A 25,412-nucleotide genomic window follows, 5' to 3' on the forward strand; every position below is an offset into this window, starting at 1 on the left:
GTAATTTAAACAAGGAGTTTCGATAACGTTTCCTTTAATTTTAACCGCATCAAACTTGGTCGACAAAAGATTATGTAGCATGGAAAAAGGTGAACTGACTGAACACAGAGTAGATGCCTAAATACTAGAAACTGAACTTGAAATTGGATCAAATATCAGGCAATGGAATTGTATTTTCTAAATGAAAAACTCTTGTTTCACATCCAGATAGCAATTATAACTTATTTGGCGTGCGGTTTAGCTAAACCGAGGCCGTGGTTTTACGTCAATTGGCAAATTAGTTGTCAAATAAACTAGTGGTTCTACGTTGTGTGGAATGCGATAGAGATTTATTTGATATCAGATTTCGTAGAGGGGGACTAATGGGGTCGATCTAAAGAGTTACAAATTGTGGATAAGTGTTTCACTTTTACGATAAATGAGAATATGGGACTATATATGTTTTTTGGCGAAAATACATCGTAATCAGTGGTATCACACTTTTAAACAAATTAACTAAAGAAGTGAAATAATTGTTCTTTAGGCTGACTATAATTATTATCAAACAAAATTCTTTTTTTCAAATTCGCATTTTAATACCTATTTAAATGTCGCTAATTATGAAAATGAACGGAAAACGCACGGATTTCCTAAAACCTTGAAAGAAGTCCTTCATGACGATCACAATGAGGCGAAAAACCAAAAGCAGTCGAAGCCTTTATCACTCGAAAAGCTGTCAACCTGAAAATGCTCCACCTTCGGTGTCGCATTTTTATTAGTTGACAGTTTTTCTCGTCTAATTGCTCGGCAACAGATTTTCATTACCTTAACAACCCAAATTTACTCGGTAAAATACAAACCTCTTGTGCAATTATAAGTGAATAAATACGCTACGTGATTTTTTTAAAAGTTCTTACTGCCTACCCTACAGCCTACGTTTTAACTTTTAGCAACCACGTAAACTATGCTCTCTGCTATATACTATGTTAATATTAAGGTTGATTGCATATACAAAAACACGGAACTTTTACAGAAAATGAAGAACGTATGTTTATTTAATTACATTCAGTACAATACAAGGCACTTTTGCTTAAATTTATGTGATATGTGTATTAGTTTCTTAACGTAACAAAATTCTTTGACTGCTTTTAAAAATATCATTGTATAACCATTTGATTATAAATGGTATACTTGAGTGAAGCAATAGACCAATTGAGGGTGCATCCATTTTCGTTTCAGAATACAGATTATTTGCTCATTTATCTTAGATTTATATTACAGAAAGATTATTATTATTATATTGAAATGTAAAAGACATTTTTTTTGTACTGTACTCATATTATGTCCAATTCTGATCCCAAGGTAAAAGGGAGCCGTGCTCTTCATCGTAAGTTGCTGCTAGTGCTGATTATGAGGAGGAAAAACACATAAAAGAGCGAAAACGCAGTTAAGCGATAGAATTTGTATTACGAAGCCCTTAAAATCCGAGAAATATTAGAAAGCATCCAGAAAGCAATAAATTCAACTATTCTTGTAGAAACCAAAATCGACATTACATATGTATTATCGAGGGACCATGCCAACAAACCATCTCCGTCTCCTGTGCAGAGATAATATATCCTCTCGCAAGAACAATCTAATTGTACAAATAACGATGTGAAGTTCATAAATAAACATTAGGACGAAATGCGCATTAAACCAATATGGTTAATGGATCTTTTATGTCAATTACCTATTAAGTACTTTTTACAGATATCTAATCCGGGTGGCATCATCGTCGTTTTTCAAGGAGACGCGATTATTTGTGACGGTAAAAGTGCTGGCGCAATAACTCTTCATTTAAATTTTGATTTCGTTGACAGGCCAAATTATCCGTTTTGCTTTTCCGATTGGAAATCCTTAGGTTGTCAAAAGTGACGACGTAGTTTTAAATTGGAACGACTTGCAAGATTAGTTATAACTTTGACAGTTCGCTCAACGCAAATGAATCTAAATTTTGGAATAGTGAGATTTCCTTGAAAATTCTCTTTGTAGCGCCGAAAATTGTTTCAATTATTGACCTACTTTGTAGGTCGAATTTATTCAATGGAGGCAATCCCACATTGTGTTACGAACCGTAAAAGCTCTTTGAGACATTTTTAAGCTGTAAGCCTGTAACCTTACAAAATCATCAAGCCGTCACCTTTAATACCCCTGTGACATGATTCCCTAAGAAATAGATACGTATACACATTACACAGCATTCATATCTTCTGATAAAGTAGGGTTTAACCTTCATTGGAGAATGAAATGAAACGTCAACGTGATGAGTGACGTTGGGTAGGATAGGAGGTATTAGCAGGTATTAGAGATGTTAACTTTGTAGCTACTATAATGAACTCTTAACAAAATCGATTACTTATCTTGTATCTAAGATGGAGAAACGACACTACTGCATGACATTTCGCGAAGGTTTGGTTTTCAATTACGTGTATTAAAAATGACAGAAAAATATAAATGAATAAAATTGCCAATCGCTGGTCCAACAGATCTGGTGAACGTATTTACCCAAAGCGGACATGAAGTAGCAATCTAACTGCCATCTAACTCCTTTTCAAAAACTCTATCCTCGTTTCTTTTCTTAGTTCTCTTGCCCATATTAACTCCATTTCTTGTTTTTTCATGCGTATTTTAATTTTATTACACTCTCACGGAATTTACCATCGACAGGCTTAAAAATAAAAATCTCCACATTTAGTGGAATTTCTTATTTCTATGCTCTTTATACAAATCGAAATTTATTCAGATCCAGTTTCTGAAAAGGTTACATGTATGCATGTATATGTACATAAGAATCAGTAAAATGGAAATTGTTCATTATTTCATCCTGTAGTTAGTACTTAGTAGTATATCAATGGATATATGTCTTGCAGACGTCTCAATCGCCTTTTGTGTGTACTCTCTTCCGACAATCCGTTCTTGAGGACGCAAACAATAGCACATTCTTTTTAAAATGCACTAAAAATGGGGGAAAGGGGAATTTGGTAAATCTTGTTTGAAGCATTTGAAATAACGAACTTTCGGTCAGGTCTATTGACTCGATAACCTTCAACTACTAAAACAGATATAATAATTATGAAACGTGGTTACCCCGTATAAGGTAATGGTCCGCATGACATCCGAAAGAATTCACCCTCGCCATGATGTATATGTATATAATGAAATAGAGCTTGATAATTATTTAGGCAAGAACATCAATGTAATTAATTTCAAATTATATGTATATTCAGATGTTTGAAACTTCAATACAAAATTTATGCGCACAGCAAATCGGCAATGCTCAATTAGATAAATCGTATTAGTGCAGGTACTGTGAATGATTGTAATTACATTTTTACAGCTGTGATTGCGGGATATAAAACTAAAAGTTGCATTTGGAGAGGGATTAAAAAGCACATCGCGGCGGTATGTTTCAATTAACATTGGGTGTAAGTAATTTGTTCGAAAAGAGAATGAAGTCGTTTATCACAAGGAAAAAGCGTGGGAATATTTATATTTCCAAATTGAGATTGCAATCCTTTGAAACTGAATTAAAGGTGTGATGAATGAATGCATCGTTGTGAGGACTCTGTTTGAATTTTCCGTATTACAAACCATCGTTGACTTACCAAGGTCATTTAATTTGCTGTAACCCTTTCAATGTAATCCTCAATCTGCATTTAAATTCTTTGGGTTGATCTCCAAGCCGTTTTTACACCTTACCACCTTCACTTCCTACAATTTTTTTCCACTATACAGGAATGCACTAGAGACCAGAATCACTGCAAGTTCGAAACATGTATTGATAATATTTATACTAATAGCGCATTTAATCATTGTATTTATGTACCTACGGATAGTATGGCAAATGACTTAATCTTATGGGAGAATCGAGCAACACTTAAAAACGAAGATTTACCACAACGGAGGGAGTATGGAAATTCACAACCAAAGATCCTACTACACGTTTTAATATATTTATTTTTTGAAATGAAAATTTTCACAAACTCTTATACCTAAAAAAATTATTAAAAAATTATACTCATAGGTACATAAAGCAAGATAAAACTAAAAATATGATCTTTGTCAAAACGAAATATTTTAAAACAATTCACGAACCATTTCATGTTTATTAAAAGATCATTTGGTTAATTCGTTGTCGTACCTACCTATAAATGGCAAAAAATCTAAAGTTTCTAAATTGTATTTATGAAGCAATGTTTCATATAGCATCGGAATAAAGAAAAATTATGAGGGAAGTGGTATTGAATTACGTGTCACTTGAAAACCTCACAAAAATTACAAAAGAGATTAAAATGAGAGAATTATTCAGTGATTATACGCTATACACATTGCGCCATTTAAGGCCGTTTCACATTATCGGTCACGTCACGGTGAGATCACGGTCCGCTTCCGGCGTGGTCAATTATTGTAGCATGGATCTGTTGTTATGGACTTGTTTAGACCGTAACCTGACCGGGCTTTACTTATTTTCTAAAAAGAAAAAAGGAGTTTAATGTATAGTTGTGTTTAAATTATAAGGTAATGCTGCGTCCCTTTGTAATATCATTTTTCCCTTAACATTGTGGTTTCCATATTTACCACTTTTATCTCGTTACCTTCTGTTTTCGCTTCCCAACTTACTTAGAAGTGGGCTTCAAACAGACATGCGCGTAGAAAAATGGTAATCGAGAAGGGTTGATCGCGTCCTAGAAAAGTCACCAAGTTCGTTAGTCGTCAACCAATTCATTAAAATTAAGAATTTCGTCGTCGTTCTTCACCATTTATCTGCAACAATCTAGCGCCAGCCAATTTATCGTGGCGGACAATTGAACCACCACCACTCGTCTTAGTCTTTGGCTATTAAACAACAAGTTTCTTTTTCCACAGATATAAAAAAATGCGCTATTGTGGCCACTTCGTCCGCCTCTGTGTCGCTATTACATCTTTGTTGCACCATTAAACTTTTTCCGCTGTTTGTTTGGTTATGGTGTCGACTGTCGAGACTTGCACTAAGGAAGGAATTTGTTCAGCGTTCATTACTAAATAAGTTATGGTCAAAAGTCAATTCTTTTCATGCGCCGTAATTTTACATTTTTGCCGTTTATTGTGCTTATACCTACAAATCCTATACGCTAAGATCCAAAGGTTAAATCCAACCCTGCTATTATATAGATATTCTGATCGTGTTACGAAACCTTTAGGGCCAAATTTATAAATGGGGAACGTGAAGGTTATAGGTACCGCCTATTTGACTTGAATGAGCGTTTGCTAAAGGTGACAGGTATTATTGTTATTGAGAGAGGTACGTATACATATAAGATGATTATAGTCTAACCTCGCCCACAGGAATTATTGCTGGACAGCCTTAGTGACAAAGATTAACCCTATATAGCTACCTTTAACATACTTAAACGTACACCAAATTCCCGGTTTAAATCTGCGAATCCTATTCAAGTTAGTTTACGGCCAAACCCTTACAGGTTTGAACTAAGATATATTACACCACTTCGTACTACTGGCGGACAATTTATGCATTTCATAAACGTCGTCGTAAAAGAAAATTCTCACGCTAGAAACTTTACCTTTCGTACCTACTCATTTATTATTTATACTGTTATGAAATTTAATGCGTTTTGGAAATACGTACTTATTTTAATCGCTTGAGATGTAAGAAGCAGAAGCTATTTATTATGCATTGCTTACTTTATGGTATCGTTTACCACCCCGTGTTTATTTGGCAACTTATTTACTGTGTGTTCTGTCGTGAAAGACACACAAACGCAGTAACATTCCGTTCAAAGAAAAGTATATTCAAGATTTACATGATTCATATCTACCCTTAGATTTACACGTGAACTTTATTGTAGATACAGAGCGACAGCCACTTATTTTGCAAATGTGAAAATGCGTCGGGTTATCATTTTAATAACGCTCCTAGTCCATGAGACGAACGAACCACTCATTGAAAATATTTGTAAAAAACAAAAATTGCAAAGATACGTCAATATAGATAAGCAGGGGAGGTCTAATGGAAAGCGCTAATCCTTAAACACTCCAATTAGCTACTCTCACTTTAAAATTATAATATGTTCCTTCCCCCCCCCCCCCCCCCCACCTTGGCGTGCCACATGCTCTTTAACTATAGGTACCTATACAATTACGTAACTCACAAAATCAAATTTGAATGATCTACTTAAAAATTCACTTAAAAAAACAATGCTACTATGTTTTTTATAGTAGGTAGCTATTTTTCGACCAACCGACTGATTCCACATGAAAGAATAATAATAATAACATATATTTTTGTGCATAGACCAACAAAACGTATCTAGTTATGTATGTATAGCACATGCCCATTACAAACTAACAATACAATTAAAAATTAAAAAAACTCACTAATGGTGTAAAATGGATTAAGAATCGGGTACATTAACATGTTTGGTTTAAACAATTTTTGTCAGAAATCTAGAGTCTTTTTCAGAATTTTGTGAACTGATTCGGTAGATACATTAGTCAATCACAATGATCGCAGGAAGGCCGGCAAGTTGTCCAAGCACCTCAACTCTGCACACTTCGTTCAAAATTCGCGACTGTGTAATTTTTTTACAACACACTGATCCCGTGTTCCGAAACGCACCAACTCCATGACACAACTTGGTGTAAAATAATAATGAACGGTTTTAAGGGTTTATTCAAAACGATATGTTGCGTACTTTGTAGATAAACAAGTTAAAAAGTAATCGTAAACGATTTACATAAAGCGCATTTCCACTTGTATTCATTTCCCATTTGTAAGATGCAACTTCTGTTAAAATCGTAAAAATCCGCCCACAAATATGAAAGATTGAAGATTGCACATGGGCAATCCATTGTTGACGTGCTACTTCAATTTCAGTTTATGCGAAGAATTTCATTTCAATGCTTTTCTAAATAAGAAAGTTGGCACTGCGCATTCGCAAAATAAAATTTTGAAACTAGCGCTAGATTTTCCTTTTTTCCAAGTGCCTATGTATCACATTTCATTTAAATTCTTCCATAAATAAAAAAGTTGGCACTGCGCATGCGCAAAGCCAAATTTTGAAACTGGCGTTTAATTTTCCTTTATCCCAAGTGCCTCTGTATCAAATTTCGTTTAAATTCTTCCATAAATAAAAAAGTTGGCACTGCGCATGCGCAAAACCAAATTTTGAAATTGGCGTTTGATTTTCCTTTATCCAAGTGCCTATGTATCAAATTTCGTTTAAATTCTTCCATAAATAAAAAAGTTGCCACTGCGCATGCGCAAAACCAAATTTTGAAATTGGCGTTTGATTTTCCTTTATTCCAAGTGCCTATGTATCAAATTTCATTCAAATACTTTTATAAGTAAAAAAGTTTGCAATTCGGCTTATAAATGGTCGAGATGCGAAAAGGGCACTGTGAATTTTGAATCGATTCGATTCAACTTTTGGCATTGCGTATTATTATGGCTAAAGCTATGCCCATATTGAATTTCATGCAATTCAACTAACGGAGATGTAAAAGCGATCGAACATTTCTAAACAAAGTTATCGTTCACACGGACAGATAGATGGACAGACAGACAAAGGAACAGACGGAGAGACCAACCGGCAGGCGACAGATAGCAATGCAAAATTATAAACGATCTCTAGGATCGTTAATAAACGGCAAAAGTGTAAAATTATGGAACATGTAAAAAACGGTTTTTTGTTTTTTTTACAATAACTTTTTTTGTAAGCGGTACAGAAAAAATTCCTTCCTTGGTACAAGACTCGACACCATAACGAACCAAATAGCGAAAAAAGTAGAACAATAGCTCTTAAGATAAAAAACTAGTAGCGTCGCAAAGTTAGCGGACGGACGGACGGACGGACGGACAAAGTGGCCACAATAGCGCATTTTTTTTATATTTTTGTGGAAATGCGCTAAAAATGAAGCCGGGATGTCCTCATTGACGGTTCATTTTTAAATTAAAGCCCTTATAATAGCAAGTCATGTATACCTACCAAAATGCGAATACACTAAAACATGTTCGTGGTTTACTGTTAATTTGGAATCGGATGCAAAAGAATCGCATATACTATGTATAATGAAAACAACTAGGGTTATAATAGTAAATTTCTTTGATAATAAATTACGTTATATTGTAAATAAGAATGATATAGCGTTCGTACAGTGAGACAATTTTTTACATATAATAGCTGTTTTTTTCGGTAAACAGAAAGTAATTTGGGTTATCATAAAAGTTCAATTAATCCACTAAAAGTATTTGCGACAATCACAAAGTAAAATTGTTAATCTGTCCTTACAGTTTGACAACTGTTGTAAATTTAAATTGAGCGTATATTCAAATTTTGTGTTAGATTCTTGCGGATAGTAAATTTGAAATGTAGGTATATAATCAAGGAATCGCCTCCGCTGTTAAAGTGTTAAAGGTTAAACATACTTCTGGGGCATTTCATTTCTGCACACGTAACTACCAACACCGAAACCATTATTTGCTCTTCATTTCCTTCAAGACAATTCACTCGACCCCAAAAGTGTACGGAATTGCTTCCTATCGTTTTCTAAACGACTATCAAACATCGTTCCTCTACCGCTTTCGAGCATGGAATTTAGTATGCAAACATATGCGTATAACCCCCAAGCGGCTATCCTCTAATATGAATCTCATTATTTAATAGTAGGCGCTCAATTTTGTAGCGTATCCAAGCAACGGTGCTAATAGAACAGCTAAAAAAATTAAGCTTCCATCTACAACAAAGTATAATTTCTCGTATGCATTATTTAAACACCTGTTGCGTGAGAGTTAATCGATTAATTACCTTCGCTCAGACGCGATGACATTATTTTGGTGGTGTAGACGTGAATAATGCGAGCGTGAAGTTCAACGTCGATGTTAATGGATGTAGGAGTTACTCCATACTATTTCTGAATAAAATTGTGTTTACTCAATGATACTAGGTATATAAAGTATTCACCTAAAAGGTTTATCTTTGGAGATCCTTAAAGAGGTATCTGACCACTTCAGTTCGTTTTGAAACTCGCTCTTTATTTATAGGGTGGATCGTTAAGCTCACCTAAACTATATAGATCAATATACGAGGTTTCGCAACAAAATCCCCAAGAAGCATTCCGATATGTCTGTAGTACAGCTACTTTATAGGGTAGAGGACGTGTCTACCATGCTCGACCTAAACTAAGGCAAAGCTTGAATGTGATTACAAAATAGTGATTTTTAATCTTTTGACAAATAAATAAATTAAACAAATATAGAAAACGAGCTCCTGGGTATGGCTATAGCACGTGCAAAACCAAACTTTAAACCTGATATTAGTTTTGCTTTTATTTAAAGTGTATGTATGAAATTTAATTTAATTGCTTCCATAATAATAAGAAAGTAGGCACTGCACATCCTACACAAAACCAAACTCGGAAAATGGCGTTAAATTTGGTTTTATTCCAAGTGGCTATGTATCAAATTTCATTTAAATACCTTCATAAATAAGAAAGTTTGCAATTCGGTCTGTAAATGGTCAAGATGCACAAAGAGCACTGTGAATGCGGATCGATTAGGCTTAACTTTTGTAATCGTGTTTTATATGGCTAAAGCTATACGCATATTGAATTTCATGCAATTCGGTTCATAACTAACGGAGATGTCAAAAGGGCCTACTTTATTTTTTATCTACATCGCCAATTCACGAACTCCGATCTACAAATTTGATAAAGAAACCACCTGCAAAATTTCATCGTAATCGGTCCATTCATTTATGAGTTATCGTGCTAACGGACGGACGGACGGACCGACAGATACCGCAAAATTATAAACTCGCTAGCGAGCTCGTTAATAATTAATGAAAATGTTAAGAGACCATTTATTTTGCATTAGTGATAAATTCTGCAGTATAAGTTGAACGTAGTTTGAGCTTATTAGAAACAGATTGACAAGCAAATCTATAACTAAAAATGTTGGTAGATTTTTTCAGGGATTCAAATTTAATAGGTAACGGTATTGTGAAACCAAAGACCTAACTGTCAGTTTAAGTTTCATAGCATTCTATTAAGGATCATTCTGAGTATTCTGCATGCTCTAGAATCATAACGTGAGAGGACGCACATTGAATGCTGTCCAACAACAATCAATATTAATCTTCGTTAACATGGCGGCTTTTCAACGTGATACCAATTACAAAAAGAATACACGTACCGTCAAGGGAATTAATCTGTTAGACTAAATGAATACATATAACGTTATTTCCATCTAGGCAACGAATGAAAAATTGTTAAGCGTAAAATGTGAAAATGCTATATTTGAGAAACGGACCTACTATCTTTAAGGCCGATCCACATTATCGGTCACATCCCGGCCAGTCCTTAGTCTGTAAAAAATCAGCTTTATTCATCCAACTGTATCCTATTGGTATCCGTAGAAAGTTCGTGAAACCCGATTAAGAATTGTTTTTTGCGGTTATCAAATGTAAGTAACATGATCTGAGGCGGCAGACGGTCGATTTTAGCATACTCGGAGAGGCCAAAGTGGTTAAAATTTTGATCATTTTCGTTGAGTGGATTTCAACCTATAGCTCCCCTATACTACTAGGATAAGGTACATCAATCCTACTCTTTGATGATCTTGAATCACATATCGTTTCACGTTCTGAAAGATCTGATCATCTGGTACTGGTTGTAACCATATTTCCCAATTATACACCGTGCCTTTAAAATCACACGTAACAAAAACTTTGAAGCTCTATTTGTTAGGCTTGGGCTTACTGTTGATACTATTTCAAACTATGCGTTGTAGAAAGAAAAAGTTAAAATCACAGATATATTTATAAGTAAAACGTCGAGTAGGTAATGTATAGCATTTTACAAGATTTTCCCGAAAATGCTGTATAATTAGTAATAATGACTATCTACTTACTGGGCAAAACTTCGTAGTTTCTATGATGACTAAACCGTCTAGGCGTCTCATTTACCCTAGTAAATTTTAAACGTTACTATAGAGTAAACCATAATCGATTGGATACCTATTATAGGATTAGTTCTACGCGTTACGGTGATGGGAACGTTTTCGCATCGCCGCCCGTAAGCTTAATAATATTCTAATACACGGCCATTCTTATGTTAATCGGATTACTTAGCACTTACAAATAAAGGACCGGAAGTCAATAAGTTCTTTTTTCTAGTTCACTCACAATTGCAAAAGCAAAACTCCTCGCGTTCTAATTACAATACCCTCCAGCGTTTCTGCTTGGTTTTACGATAAACATAGACGGGCGCCGGATGAAAAGGCGAATAAAACGTGGAAAACAGCACCTTTTTCTTCAATTTGATTGAAACGCACTAAACACGGAAAACATATTTAATGAACGACGAAAATGAAAAACTAAAAATGGCAAACTTAATGTCGTAACCACATAATGCTATCACAAGCTGTAGGTATGAGGGTTATCACAGTACCATATCAATTGCTTTGCTAGATGTTCGTGTAATCTATCTGCATCTACTTGCTAAAACATTTTTTTTCGACTTTCCATAAAACCGTAATTTATAAAGTTAACTTGATTTTTATATCAAAAAGTTATACAGTTTCGTACTAACAAGAGAAAAGAAATCTGAATAGGTATGTAATTTTGGAAGTAAAATTATAGCAGTCCATCCGGACAACTTTTTGCATAAAGCAATTATGATATTGTTACTTTAATTTGGCACACAAGGACACTCTTAACTTCAAAGCCTGATGCAAATTGTGGAAAGTTTCGTAATTATGTTATGGTTAAAAGTTGGATGTGTACAAAGTGAAGGAATAAATTTGTACCGAATAAGGGCTCCTTTGAGTGAGAATATTAGGCAGTTTCAAATATGTACACACCCGATATTCAATAAATTAGGTCTAATGGAGAAACATTCTTTCATAATTTCTCCTCTGATGTAAGATGTTCGAGTTAATATTTTAAGCACAAAAGCTTTTATTGCTGTTATTATATTCCAGAGTTCTGCGATATTCTGTTAGCGGAAGCAAATGTACTGTACAGAATAAAAATAAGTAATATCCAGGCACCACAAACTATAAACGTTAGATGTTATCTAGAGTATACCTAGTACCTACTTACTCCGATAGTAATTCAAAACTAAGGAATTGATAAGTTTTTGTGCAATTAGGATAGTAATTACTTTGGTGCATTCGAAAGCAAATTGCGTTGCGGCAGAAATTCTATTTTCTCTCGGCGTAAGGCTAATTAGGATTTGAGCAACATTTGAGGTGACTTTTAGGAATCAGTTAGCAGTAACATTATTATGCATATTAGATTTATTGAAAGATGACTGTCAGAAAGGGGTAGTTATGAGCATATGCATAGAAGCTACAAAATCATATCTATTTTTACATGGTAGTATATAATATGTGTCGGGGTGACTCGGTGTATTTCCCCAAGAATGTGGGTTTAAATTGACTGCTCGAAGACAAATTCTATGGAGTAATTGCTAATTGTCTTATTTCCGCTTTTTACTTGAAGTTATTTTTGCAAACCACGTTTGTCTTAGATTGGTATACAGCGAAAACACATAATCATTCTGTTTCTCACAAGTGCTTGACAAGATTCTTGTGAAAAGGTGCGCTCGCCTACCTGTATTATCCCAAATCATGGTGTATTATATCTACACCATGTCCCAAATATAGTGGACCCATTCAGCAAGCTTATACACATGCGTTTAATCCATATAACATCGCAATTGAGTGGTTTTGTTGGGTCGAAGACGTTAGACTGCATTAAGTTGTTATTAAAACGCGGTTCCTTTAGTTCACGACGAAAACATCTGTTTTAGTTAGATAAGAAGCGCCTGCAATCAAACATATGGCATTTTTAAACAAGATTCATCTTATAGTTTATCGCACAGAAAACAACTTCATTTACAATTCTAATAGCGAGTTAGCGTTAAACGGTTGATCGTAACATAAAGTTAGATTTCCTTCCGTTAATGAATACAAATTGAGTTGTCTTTTTTGTATTGAAGTTAGCTGTTATTGTAGACACATTGCAATATTTTTTATAATCAGTTCGTCTAATGCTATAGATACTCTATTAAAACTTGCTTGAGGATAATCAAACGTGTAGAATAGAGGGACCGAGGGGCAGGTATCTATGTATCTATGTCGGATAAATTTCCTTTCGTAATTACATATTACGTATTATGACAGTTTCCGTGATGAATACCTCGAAACCTAATTAGATTCATTGTGTTAAAGTACATTCACCAATCTCCAATTTATTCACAATTATAATTGGAAATTACGTTGGTCGGTTCGATCGCTTTCAGAAATATTTTCGCAGACGTAGGTATATTAAATTCAGCGTATATACGTATAAATGCCATTAAATGGTATACTTGTATTGTTATTTTCCTGAGTACATACTTTTGAAACGTATACTTTTTTTATAATTTAAACGTGGATTACCTACGTACTAGCGTACTGTTGGGTTGTATGTACAGCTTTTTATCATGGTCTGCTAGGAAATTGAAATAATTCCGCGACACATCTTCATTAATGTCGATTGTTTATTCATCTCGAAAGATTTTTGACTAATGCACTGGCATACAAATTGTACCCAACAATATTGCTGTCTCGACGTCTGAGGTGCGCATCATCATGTGCTCCATGCATTTTCGAAGGGTGGATAATTTTTAATTTAATGAAATGAAATGAAAATTTTAAATAAGTCACGTATGTACACTATCCCCTATCTTATGTGCGTGTTATTTACCGATGAATCGGCGTTCTATTAAAATAGTGCATTCAACCACCACAACTTCCATTATTACGTCGATGAAAACCCTCATCATCAGCAAACTTTTAGATTATGAGCTCGAACAGGGTAATTTTATAAATTCCATGGAAGAGGATGAAACTTATAGGTATCTTGGTTTTCAGAAAAACGCACGAGTATATATAGAACAAACACAACACACAACAATGGGGTCATCCCGCCTTCATTTTTTATTTCTGATCCACAAAGTACATTAAAAATAAAAAGACCCGTGTGTCTTCAATTTTTATTTGGGAGTAAAATAAACCCAAAATAAATTATTGAAAAACTGTGTTTTTAGTCTGAATTTGAAACGCTTCAGACTAAATACGTCACAAACCTACAACCAATCACGTAGAAGTGAGCTGGCAACCTTACGCGAGGGTCTGACGTTTGTCACATTTGATGTTTTGAGAGGGATGTTTAACTGCATCTAGCACGAAAGTGACAAGTGCCTGTGACAGATGACGCAAGTTATAAATGCCATTCTCCTGCAATATTGCCAAGTCGTTATGTCATTTGAATGGTTCTAGGAGCTGATTGGTCGGGCTTATTACGTCACAAGCCCGCCACAATCATATCGTTTTGAATAAACCTTTAAAACCGCACATGTTCATTATTTTTTTGCTAATCAGCCTCTGTTTTTAAATAAACTTTTACTGTCCAAAAAAATGTTTTATGGTTTCAGGTACACGCTTATTAAATTAGAACTGCGGAATTCAACTATACTGTAAACCCCCATTGATGAAACAGGGAATATTTTAGCGTTTTTGTTTTGCCTGATGATGTTTCCAGATATGCCTCCTCTGTTCATTTTTGATGTTACGGTTGATCATGTACAGAAAGTAGCTAGAAAACTGCACGAAGGAAGAGGACCTATTGGAGTAACGGCAAAGCATTGGTCTGACTTTCTTTTAAGATTCGTTCATGCCAGTGAATAACTGAGAAGGCGGTGATACGTTTAAAGAAAATGCATATACATAGAAATGATTGATTTTGATGTCAGAGATGCTTGTGGCAAAAATCCACTTTGCTATGCAGTAGGTGGCATTGGCATTGTCTTATCTATCATCATAACTGCGAAGGAGGAGAAGAACCGAAAATATCTGACTGCACGTGAGAATCGTCGTACCACATTTACGACTCTAGTATTCTTAGTCAGTGGAGTATTGGAACTGTAAGCCAACGTTTTAGCCAGAAATCTGGCGGAAGTATTACCTAAAAACAGAGAAACCCGAAAGTAGGGTAAAGAGATGGCTGCCACCTCGACTGCTGTTTGCCCTGCTATAAGCAAGCACCATATGTATCCGAGACCAAAGGAAGCGGTGCAACGCAGCAAACATGATAGGTTTCGAAGATGGAGCAAAGATTTCAATTATTATTGTTGTTACTCGTATTTCTTCTGGGAGTTTGCTCAATTTTGTTTCTTAATAAATCGATAAACGGAATATCGAAGGATCCTGAGTGTGACAATTACTTTTTTAACGACGATTTGTAACCTTGCAAAATACATATTATGCGATCAACAAAAATGGATTAAATTTATGTCTCAGGCATTGAGATAATGATCTTGGTCTTTTTCCTAACGATCTCGGTGCAAGAATAACGATTTTGCCATGTTTTGATCTAAATACATGTGACCTCAGAAAAAGAAAGTAACATTTTTGAAACAAACAGACGCGGTTACCAATGTGCATGTCATGTATACTCTGTCGACATCAAGATAACGCGTTTAATGCAATTGAAAGTTTTTACAACCCCCAATATGTGTGTAAAGAACAATTTTGTGTACATTTTGCTCTAAAACGTTTGACCTAAATCGTAGAGAAGATTAATATTGAATTATTACATATCTAAAGGTCATAGGGAATAATCTAGCAAAAGTTTGAATTCGACACATGACCTAGGGATTGATAATGTCGATTTCTATTATATTGAGCCCATAGTTTTTCCTATTGCCGATTCACTCGAAGTCCTATAACTTTTGTTCCTGCTGAGCCATATCTTCCTGATATCTTGATAACGTCCTACCTTATCGACCACTTTTAAAAAGAGTTATAGTGCACACGAACGGACGGACGGACTACAAGATAAACCTAGGATCTGAGGATTCTGAATAAAATACGGAGAAACGAACACGAATACACGTTACGGAGCTAGATGGAAAGGACCTGGGATAAGACAAGTTAAACTTTGTGCGCCTTCCTCATTCAAAGTCAAGAACCTATGTCGTTATAAAATCAAGCCCCCAGATTCGGTGCTGAAACGAATTAGCTTCGGTAGTAAGTGAGTTTCTGCAACGCAAACCGAAAGGGCATACCGGTCTGGAACGTAATCCAGGAAGTCTGTTTGCATACACGAATGAGAAGTAACACCGCCGACTTAACACGGCAACATTTGCATTTGCCAATCTAATTGGAAATCCAAATTAGTCGTCGAAAACGTAAAATACACGAGTCGATATATCGAGGGGGCGAGTTAAGCGACCGCGTATTTATCGAGGAACGTAAGAACAACGAACTCTTAACGAGTTTCTACAAACTTTGCTCTTTTTCCATTTTCACGAACTGTATCAATTTCCACGTTTATAAAGCAAATCTTTTACTTCCGGTATAATGTTCGATATCGTAGTTTGTTAGCATCAAGTCTAAAGCTTTTAGATGAAAGAAAGTAGTAACAAATTTAGATACGTCTAGGAGAATAACCCAGTATACTTGATATAAAGACCAAAGTTTAATTTCTACCTATGTCTGCTACAAAAAGCGACAAATCCTATACTGGTTTCATAACGTGAGGGCTACTCTCTTTATAATCTGGGTATTAAGTACAGAGATCTCGCTCATTAGCATAGATAGAGAGTTGGGAAATGATCATCAAGTTATGCCTAAATAAAATCAAAAAACAAAATTTTTCTACAACTGTCAAAAAAACGTGTCATTTTCTGACGGATTTCGAAACGCGAAGTACTAGATTTTTAAACGGTTAATTAATAGGTAAGGTTGCTATTGACAACGTGCGCGAAATCGTCAACAGTGAAAAAAAGTATTTCGCGCACGTGACAAAGTTGAACTTAAACAGCAAATTTAATTAACAATCGGTTCAGTTGTAGAAAAAATATTGTATATAACACTAGCGCGAAGTTATTTCGCGCATTTGACTGATATTTTAACTCGGCTTCGCCTCGTCAAAATACCTTCAGTCTCAATGCGCGAAATTGAACTTCGCGCTCTTGTTATATAAATAACTATTACATCCTTTCCTCTCCTTTCCTAAATATGGCGAAAAATAACATAATTGACGTTTTTGATTTTTGGGTTTAAATTGGTTAGCCTGGCAGATATTTAAAAACTAAAAAAGATTTTCTTTAGGGAACTCTTTCCGTTTTTTTAGATGATGTTTTTAAATATCTCCCCAAATACCTAATGATTTTTATAGAAGCAAGGAATTACGCACTTTTCAATATAAACACTTTTGTGTTTGATGTATTGGTCCATTTTTATAAGTTTACGTTGATGCAATAAATAATTAGACGATAGTAGTAAAAAAACTTATATTTTGATTTATTTTCTCTGGGTAGTCGAAATCGATTTTTACTACTATCGTCTAATTATTTATTGCATAAACACTTTTCTCGTCGTGGCGTTTTCCAGATTTTCGAGAAAAACGCGAATTTGATGGCTCCTTGCTTTATTTTAAGTGCAACAAGGGATGAAACTACGTATCTGCGTCCTAATGTCCGCATCCCAATGTTTGCGTCCCAGTGTCTGGCGGCCTAATGCCCGGTCCCGACGGGTTAACATTGAAATTGGCAATGGCTAAATTTTGCATTAGTTAATATCTTTTTTTACTACCAATTCCGAACGGATTTAAAGCTGTTGGTCATTGAAAAAAACTATACGCGATCAGAATTTTCCATTTCATGATGAGCTAAGAACTGAATACTATATCCTTATTAAAACTGATATAATTTGACCCAACAAGCCGGACGTCGAATGTAGACCATCTGAAAAGTCTCTTATGTCCAGAACGGAATGTGTGAAATGTAGTCGCCCCATATGACGAGTGCGTATAGTCTATTACATACTTATTTGATGTACAGGCAACAGACTATTTGAATCTACAATCTACATTAGATTCAAATGATTTTGATGGTCCCCAACGATGCCAAATGTCATCAGAATTCATTTGAAGCAAATGGGCGTATTTGTAGTCTATGGCATCGCCGGCACCGCGCTAAAAACTGCTATAAGAAATTCATTGCGCTATGTTGCCTGTACTGTAACTTGATCTAGCTTTTGTTTTAAACCCCTTAAATTGGAGTCTTAGATGAAAATTAAAAAAGGTTTTCGCCCCCAGGTAAAGACAAGTAACTTTCGCGCATTTTCAATGCATTGATCAGTACTTTCCAAAAGGCATATGCGCGCCTATGGTGTCAGAGCTATACCGACTGCAAAAAGAACGAACTAAATATCTTGAAAACTGTAGGCGTAGTTAAGGCCTAGGACGGACTGACGGGCAGACGGACGGAGAAAGTGGCAATAATAGCCATAATAATAACATGAGTTGGAAAATTCGGTAAAAATGTGAAATGTAGAGCTGCTTTAGTAGGTAAGTTTCAATTGAAATACCCTGGTACGTCTCCGTTTTCTAAAGCAACTTTTTAAACTTTGTAATCCAAGATTAAAGGACTACTTCGAGTGTAGGCACTGAAAGTTAACTTTTGTTGTCGAAATACCCGCCGATATATGATCATGCGAAGTACCTACTTGGTCGCTATTTTTAAAGTCGTGATTTTTGCTAATAAAGTGAATAACATGACTAACGCAAATATACATACCTACCTATAAGAATGACGTTTGTAATTGTTCGAATCATCTCCATTCTTTCCTCGAATATCGCGTCAGGTGAACCGCCAGCAGTGATTGTTCTTGAAGTGATGGCCACAAATATAACCACAAATATTATGCGTTCAGTGGAGTTCCCATCGATTTATTCATAATAGGTAGACAATCAAGTTCATGTTTAGTTAATATGCAGAGCAAGGGGGTTCCTTAAACTAATTATTAAGCAACCAGCTTTTTTCTCTTTACCAAGTTTTCCCTTTCATAACTTCTCTTTATTGCAGGTCTAACTTCAACTTTTAATTTGACAGGTGTCTATTTTTTAGTTGCTTCGTGACGCCTCTATTTATTTGAAGTTTAGAAAAAATGTCGAGAAAAATGTTGAACGACGTGCAAGTGCGCTTCGATTTTAATTCCTACTTATGATGTACACTACGATGCCCTTAATATACGTTACTACCTTACTATTAATAGCAGAGTTATAAAATTACGATGATTAATCCGTTTAATGAGTTCGCCTTAAGTAATTCCTTTTTCAATTGTTATCGTAAATCAAATTATATAAATTAGAGTGTTTAACAACCATATAAATAAAAATGGCGTCTGCAGTTTACTTTATAGATCTGTAATAGACATAGAAGACTACAGGCATGAGTATTAGGTACAGAGGCATCTGTCAAAACTAGACCAACTATAACTGTAGAGAAAATAAGGAGTACGACCTTAGAAGATAATGTACTTTTTGGCAATTTACTGGCCAAACTATTCTAAAGCAAGTAGTGTATATTTTGGCCCATTTTTTTCATAATGACAGTCCTGAGGTCAGAGGTAGCCTAACAACAATGGAAAATTAATTGATTAATTTATGTTTCAGTAAATATTAAATATAATGTAAAATCGAATTAGGTCCGTGGGCTAAATTTCAACGACGAATTACATGTAGGTACATACATCTGGATAAGTTACCAATTGTACGTTGAAAAATGAATATTACATTTGTTTGGGAGCGGAAACCATCTCATATATATTTCATATTCGGTTTTTCCTAATTAATCAAAATCAATCGATGCAAAATTAATAATTAATGCATTTTTATTCTGAAATACACGTTGTGCTAGGATTTTCTTTGAAGTTTAATCTCGCCACTACCCCCTTTCAAGATGCAACAATGTAAATAGCAGTTAACAGTAAAAGCAAATCGCTCGCGTATTTTCTCCTACCTTTGTAATACGATGCAATTAAAAAGGAATTATTGGGGAGCGTCTCTGATTATGTAATTACTTCCAGAAAATTTATAGGCCGGCTTGGGGAAATCAGTTAATAATGAAGAGATGGTAGTCAAACTAATTGAGTGGAGATTTAAGTGCGCATACCGTTTACTGAAATGGCACATTTATGTTTCTCCCTCCCCCCTTTTTTTTAATCACAAATTAGCGATTAAACGTTTTTAACCTTTGAATGTCTACGTTTAGGTAATCTTAGGCTTTGGGGATTTGCAAGCACGCCGTTGATTATCGCTACATACTGTCGCCTTTTTAGCGCATTTCCACAAAAATAAAAAAAAATGCGCTATTGTGGCCACTTTGTCCGTCCGTCCGTCCGTCCGTCCGTCCGCTAACTTTGCGACGCTACTAGTTTTTTTATCTTAAGAGCTATTGTTCTACTTTTTTCGCTATTTGGTTCGTTATGGTGTCGAGTCTTGTACCAAGGAAGGATTTTTTTCTGTACCGCTTACAAAAAAAGTTATTGTAAAAAAAAACAAAAAACCGTTTTTTACATGTTCCATAATTTTACACTTTTGCCGTTTATTAACGATCCTAGAGATTGTTTATAATTTTGCATTGCTATCTGTCGTCTGCCTGTTGGTCTGTCCGTCTGTTCCTTTGTCTGTCTGTCCATCTATCTGTCCGTGTGAACGATAACTTTGTTTAAAAATGTTCGATCGCTTTTACATCTCCGTTAGTTATGAACTGAATTGCATGAAATTCAATATGGGCATAGATTTAGCCATATAATACGCAATGCCAAAAGTTGGATCGAATCGATTCAAAATTCACAGTGCCCTTTTCGCATCTCCACCATTTATAAACCGAATTGCAAACTTTTTTACTTATAAAAGTATTTGAATGAAATTTGATACATAGGCACTTGGAATAAAGGAAAATCAAATGCCAATTTCAAAATTTGGTTTTGCGCATGCGCAGTGCCAACTTTTTTATTTATGGAAGAATTTAAACGAAATTTGATACATAAGCACTTCGAATAAAGGAAAAATCAAACGCCAATTTCAAAATTTGGTTTTGCGCATGCGCAGTGCCAACTTTTTTATTTATGGAAGAATTTAAATGAAATGTGATACATAGGCACTTTGAATAAAGGAAAATCTAGCGCCAGTTTCAAAATTTTATTTTGCGCATGCGCCGTGCCAACTTTTTTATCTATGGAACTATTTAAGTGAAATTTGATACGCTTGGAACAAAGGAAAATCTAACATTAGTTTTAAAATTTAGGTTTGCGCATGCGCAGTTCCAACTTTCTTATTTAGAAAAGAATTGAAATGAAATTCTTGGCATAAACTGAAATTGAAGTAGCACGTCAACAATGGATTGCCCATGCGCAACGCTATCTTTCATATTTGTGGGCGGATTTTTACGATTTTAACAGAAGTTGCATCTTACAAATGGGAAATGAATGCAAGTGGAAATGCGCTTTATGTAAATCGTTTACGATTACTTTTTAACTTGTTACTTTTTAAGCCTGTTTAAGTGCTCTTATACGGCTTCTGCGTGTACTTTTTTACATTGCGTGTTCAAGGTAAATTGACGAGTTGATATTCGGATCGTAAAATTTATACGTAAGTTTTGTGACACGTTGAAAATGGGTGTAATTTGCATATAAATGTGATCAATTGCAATGGATATGGATGCGATGGGTTTTCCACTGTTAGTAAAATTAACACTTTGATGTCGTGGTCAGGGGTCAAATCCTTTTCAGTTTTAAGTTTATGCGTATTTTACTTTCTTCTTCCTAGTGATTTCGGGTTTTAGCGTATATGTCTGCATATGTCCTGATATTGATTCATAAAATTCGTCAAAAGTGATCACAGTACACTAGGTGTTCATGTATTTATTGCGGCCAGTATACACTTCAAAACAGGAGTGCCTTGGCTCTGCGTCATTGATTTGTGAATCAATTTCAGACAAGTTAGTAGAATGCCGACACTTACCCCCACCACTTTCTGTGACGTCACGGAGACCTTGGGTTTTTCCCAAGGTCGTGGCCTTGGGTTTTTCCCAAGGTCGTGGCTTTGGGTTTTTCCCAAGGTCGTGGCTTTGGGTTTTTCCCAAGGTCGTGGCTTTGGGTTTTTCCCAAGGTCGTGGCTTTGGGTTTTCCCAAGGTCGTGACCTTGGGTTTTCCCAAGGTCGTGACCTTGGGTTTTCCCAAGGTCGTGGTTTTGGGTTTTTCCCAATGTCGTGGCTTTGGGTTTTCCCAAGGTCGTAGTCTTGGGGTTTTTCCCAAGATCATGGTTTTGAGGTTTTTCCAAGATCGTGACTTTGGTACAGGATCATGGTCTTGGATCCTGGGGCAGGGTTGTGATTATGGATTCTGGATCAAGGTCGTGGTCTTGGATGCTGAGTTGAGATTGTGTGATTTGGATTCTGGGATTTGAGTTTGGACTAAAATTGTGCTCTGGGATTTTCCTAGCGAATTTAAAAGAGAGAGGTGTAGAGAAAAATAAGAGATGCTGTATTACAAACCTAATCTAAGTACATACTCTTAGAAAATGGTAATCCATACATTTCAAATTTTACAAAGAAGAAGAAGAGGAAAAAGCAAAGCGAGAAGCAAGCAAAACAAGAAAATATTTGTGTACTTACTTTTTCTTAGTTTTTGTTTGAAAATCCTTGTTTTTTCCAAGTTTATCCACACACACACACACACCCTCCCTAACACATAAGAAAGAGAGAGATGCACAGATTAGCACTGTATAATTACGTAAACTGCAGTAGATTATGCGAGGCTAATAAAACTTGTAACAATACGTTAGGTGATGTTAACGAGTCGGTAGTCAAATACTAACTGAAATTAGAGCGTACATTTCTTATTTGGGTATTTCCCGAGGCCATTGCAATGGGTTTCCTCAAGTCATGGCCTTGGACTATGAACTTGTCGTAGCATTGGGTTTTTCCCAAGGTCATGGTCTTGGACTTTGACCTCCCCAAGGTCATGGTCTTGGACTTTGACCTCGAGTTTTTCCAAGGTCGTGGTCTATTTTATTCAGTTTGTTTGCATACTTCGACGAATTTACAATGGAGAATAAGATTTATCACCCCTTTAGTGCAATCGTAAGTGGACCAAGCGGATCTGGAAAGAGTTATTTTGTTGTAAATTTTCTTAAAAATGTAGGAAACATCTGCAACGTAGTGTTTGAAAGAATAGTATGGCATTACGCTGAATGGCAGGAATTGTACGACGATTTAAAGGGTATTGAGTTTCATCAGGGACTACCTGACATGTCTAATTTCGATGGTTTAAAACCAACACTGGTGATCATAGATGATCTAATGCGTGAATCAAATGGGTCCATGGTAGACATTTTTACAAAAGGTTGTCATCACCGAAATCTTAGTGTATTTTTCTTAACCCAAAACATATTCCATCAAGGAAAAGGCCAGAGAGATATTTCTTTAAACACTCATTACATAATTCTATTTAAAAATCCTCGTGATCGTGCACAAATTAAGCATTTAACTCGACAAATTTTACCTGAAAATTCAAAGTTTTTAGAGGAAGCATATAATGATGCCACATCTAAACCACATGGGTATTTATTATTCGATTTAAAACAAAGTACACCGGATGTATTCCGATACAGAACGTCGATTTTCGAAGAAGACGGCGCGTGTGTAGTATATACCCCAAAAAAGGGTATTAAAGGTTTAAATCTTGATAAATTAGGCATTATTAATTTATAATGTCTGCAAAGCTGACTAAACACGCAGAGTTGCTGCGTGCTCTCGCAAAATTGGGGCCTAAGGAGCGTCAAGCCTTAATAAAATGTTTGGATGATGATCAAATTCATTGCATATGTGAATGCATTTACAATACTTTAAAAGGTAAAGCTGAACTGACTGATAATCAGAAACGAAGTCTCAGTCGTCATAAGACTATCTTGAGACGTATGGTAAAGCCTCACGAAACAATAAGAAAGAAAAAACAGATCTTGGTGCAAAGCGGAGGAGCGTTCCTGCCATTTATATTAGGACCATTACTTGGTGGTATACTCGGAAGTTTGTTTAAATAATAATAATTATGGAGCACGGAAAGAAAATGTTACTCGTGCCTCAAGAAGTTATACAGCGGCTTAAAGCAAATGAGAATAGGAAAGAAGATGTTTTATCACGGATAGATGATGAAATGATGCAAATCTTAAAGTCGAATTTGTCTGATCATGATAAGTGGCAGCAGTATAATCAAGTTCTACAGAAATATTTACATTTTGCTGACCAGATGCGGAAGCCAGTAAGCATCTCAATTGATTCAAGGCCAGAGGGTATATCGGAGGTTGACATATTAACCACAATACCGCAAACTTTTAAGAAGAAAGCCGAAGGATTTTTACGGATGCTCACGGCCTCAAGTAACATCGGCTGGGATAACAAAGGAATTGTCACAATAAAAGGTGAGGTTATTCCTTCGTCGAATATTATCGATCTGGTCCATGATACAATAAGACCGAGGAAGACATCAAACCCCGAAGGTTGGGAGAAGTTTGCGGCTTATGTTAAAGAAATCAATGTACCTCAAGAATTCGTGGGCAACGTGAGAAGACGGAATACCCCGCCTCACCGTACCAGCACGGTAAAACTTAATATAAATCGAGATAGAAGCTTTACCGATTACGATGCCGATTCCGAATTAATTTTACCACAACAACAACCACCCCAAAAACGCCGAAAAAGAACTAAACCTCTCAATATCTCTGAATCTCTGTGGGAAGCATTTGAACTTTAAGGATGGATATCATATATTACGATCCGGCCCATCCCGCAGGTTTCGCTGGAGCATCGTCCTTGCTAGCAGAAATAAAGAACAAATACCCCGCTGAAGATATCAAGACATGGCTGCAGAAACAAGAGGCTTACACTATGCACAAACCTGTTAAAAAGAAATTTGCCCGAAACAAGTACATTGTCAATAATATGTTTGAGCTCTTTCAAGCCGACCTATGTGATATGAGAACTTTAACTAAGTTTAATGACGGTTACAATTACATATTAACAGTCATAGACGTATTCAGTAAAAAAGCGTGGGCAAGACCCCTCAAGCAGAAAACAGCATCTTCCATAATTGAAGCATTTGCATCAATCTTTAACGAGTGTGGTAATACACCGGATAATATACAAACCGATAAAGGGAAAGAGTTTATTGCCGGTGATGTTCAAAAATTCTTTAGAAAGCATGAAATAAATTACTATGTAACTCATAATCCTGATGTAAAAGCGGCCGTCGTTGAGAGATGGAATCGGAGTTTAAAGTCCAGAATGTGGCGATGGTTTACATATAGTAATACGTATAGATATGTGGACGTTCTACAAGATCTTGTGTCTGCGTATAACAAGAGTTATCATTCTGCAATCAAGATGGCACCGATTGAGGTGACAGATGAAAACATTTTAATCGTTTGGCAGAATCTGTATGCGAAGGGATTTGGTAAAGAGGCTCAACCTAAATATAAGGTGGGACAACACGTGAGAAT

General features: G+C 35.7%; 1 protein-coding gene across 3 annotated transcripts in view; it reads right to left on the bottom strand.

Annotated features, from left to right (window-relative positions):
- The window catches only part of LOC116178372 (tachykinins), a 55,798-nt gene that overhangs the window by 19,436 nt on the left and 10,950 nt on the right, over positions 1 to 25,412 (bottom strand). For 2 of the 3 annotated variants that reach the window (XM_031497853.1, XM_031497851.1), the window contains exon 1: positions 3,627 to 3,650. The exons of the other annotated variant lie outside the window; for it this stretch is intronic. In XM_031497853.1, the coding sequence (XP_031353713.1) occupies positions 3,627 to 3,635 (9 nt within the window). In that variant the 5' untranslated portion in view covers positions 3,636 to 3,650. Of the gene's footprint in view, positions 1 to 3,626; positions 3,651 to 25,412 lie in introns of those variants that run through there. 3 annotated transcript variants of the gene reach the window in all.

The sequence above is a fragment of the Photinus pyralis genome, unplaced genomic scaffold, assembly GCF_008802855.1.
Source record: "Photinus pyralis isolate 1611_PpyrPB1 unplaced genomic scaffold, Ppyr1.3 Ppyr1.4_LG8, whole genome shotgun sequence".
NCBI classification, from domain to species: domain Eukaryota; kingdom Metazoa; phylum Arthropoda; class Insecta; order Coleoptera; family Lampyridae; genus Photinus; species Photinus pyralis.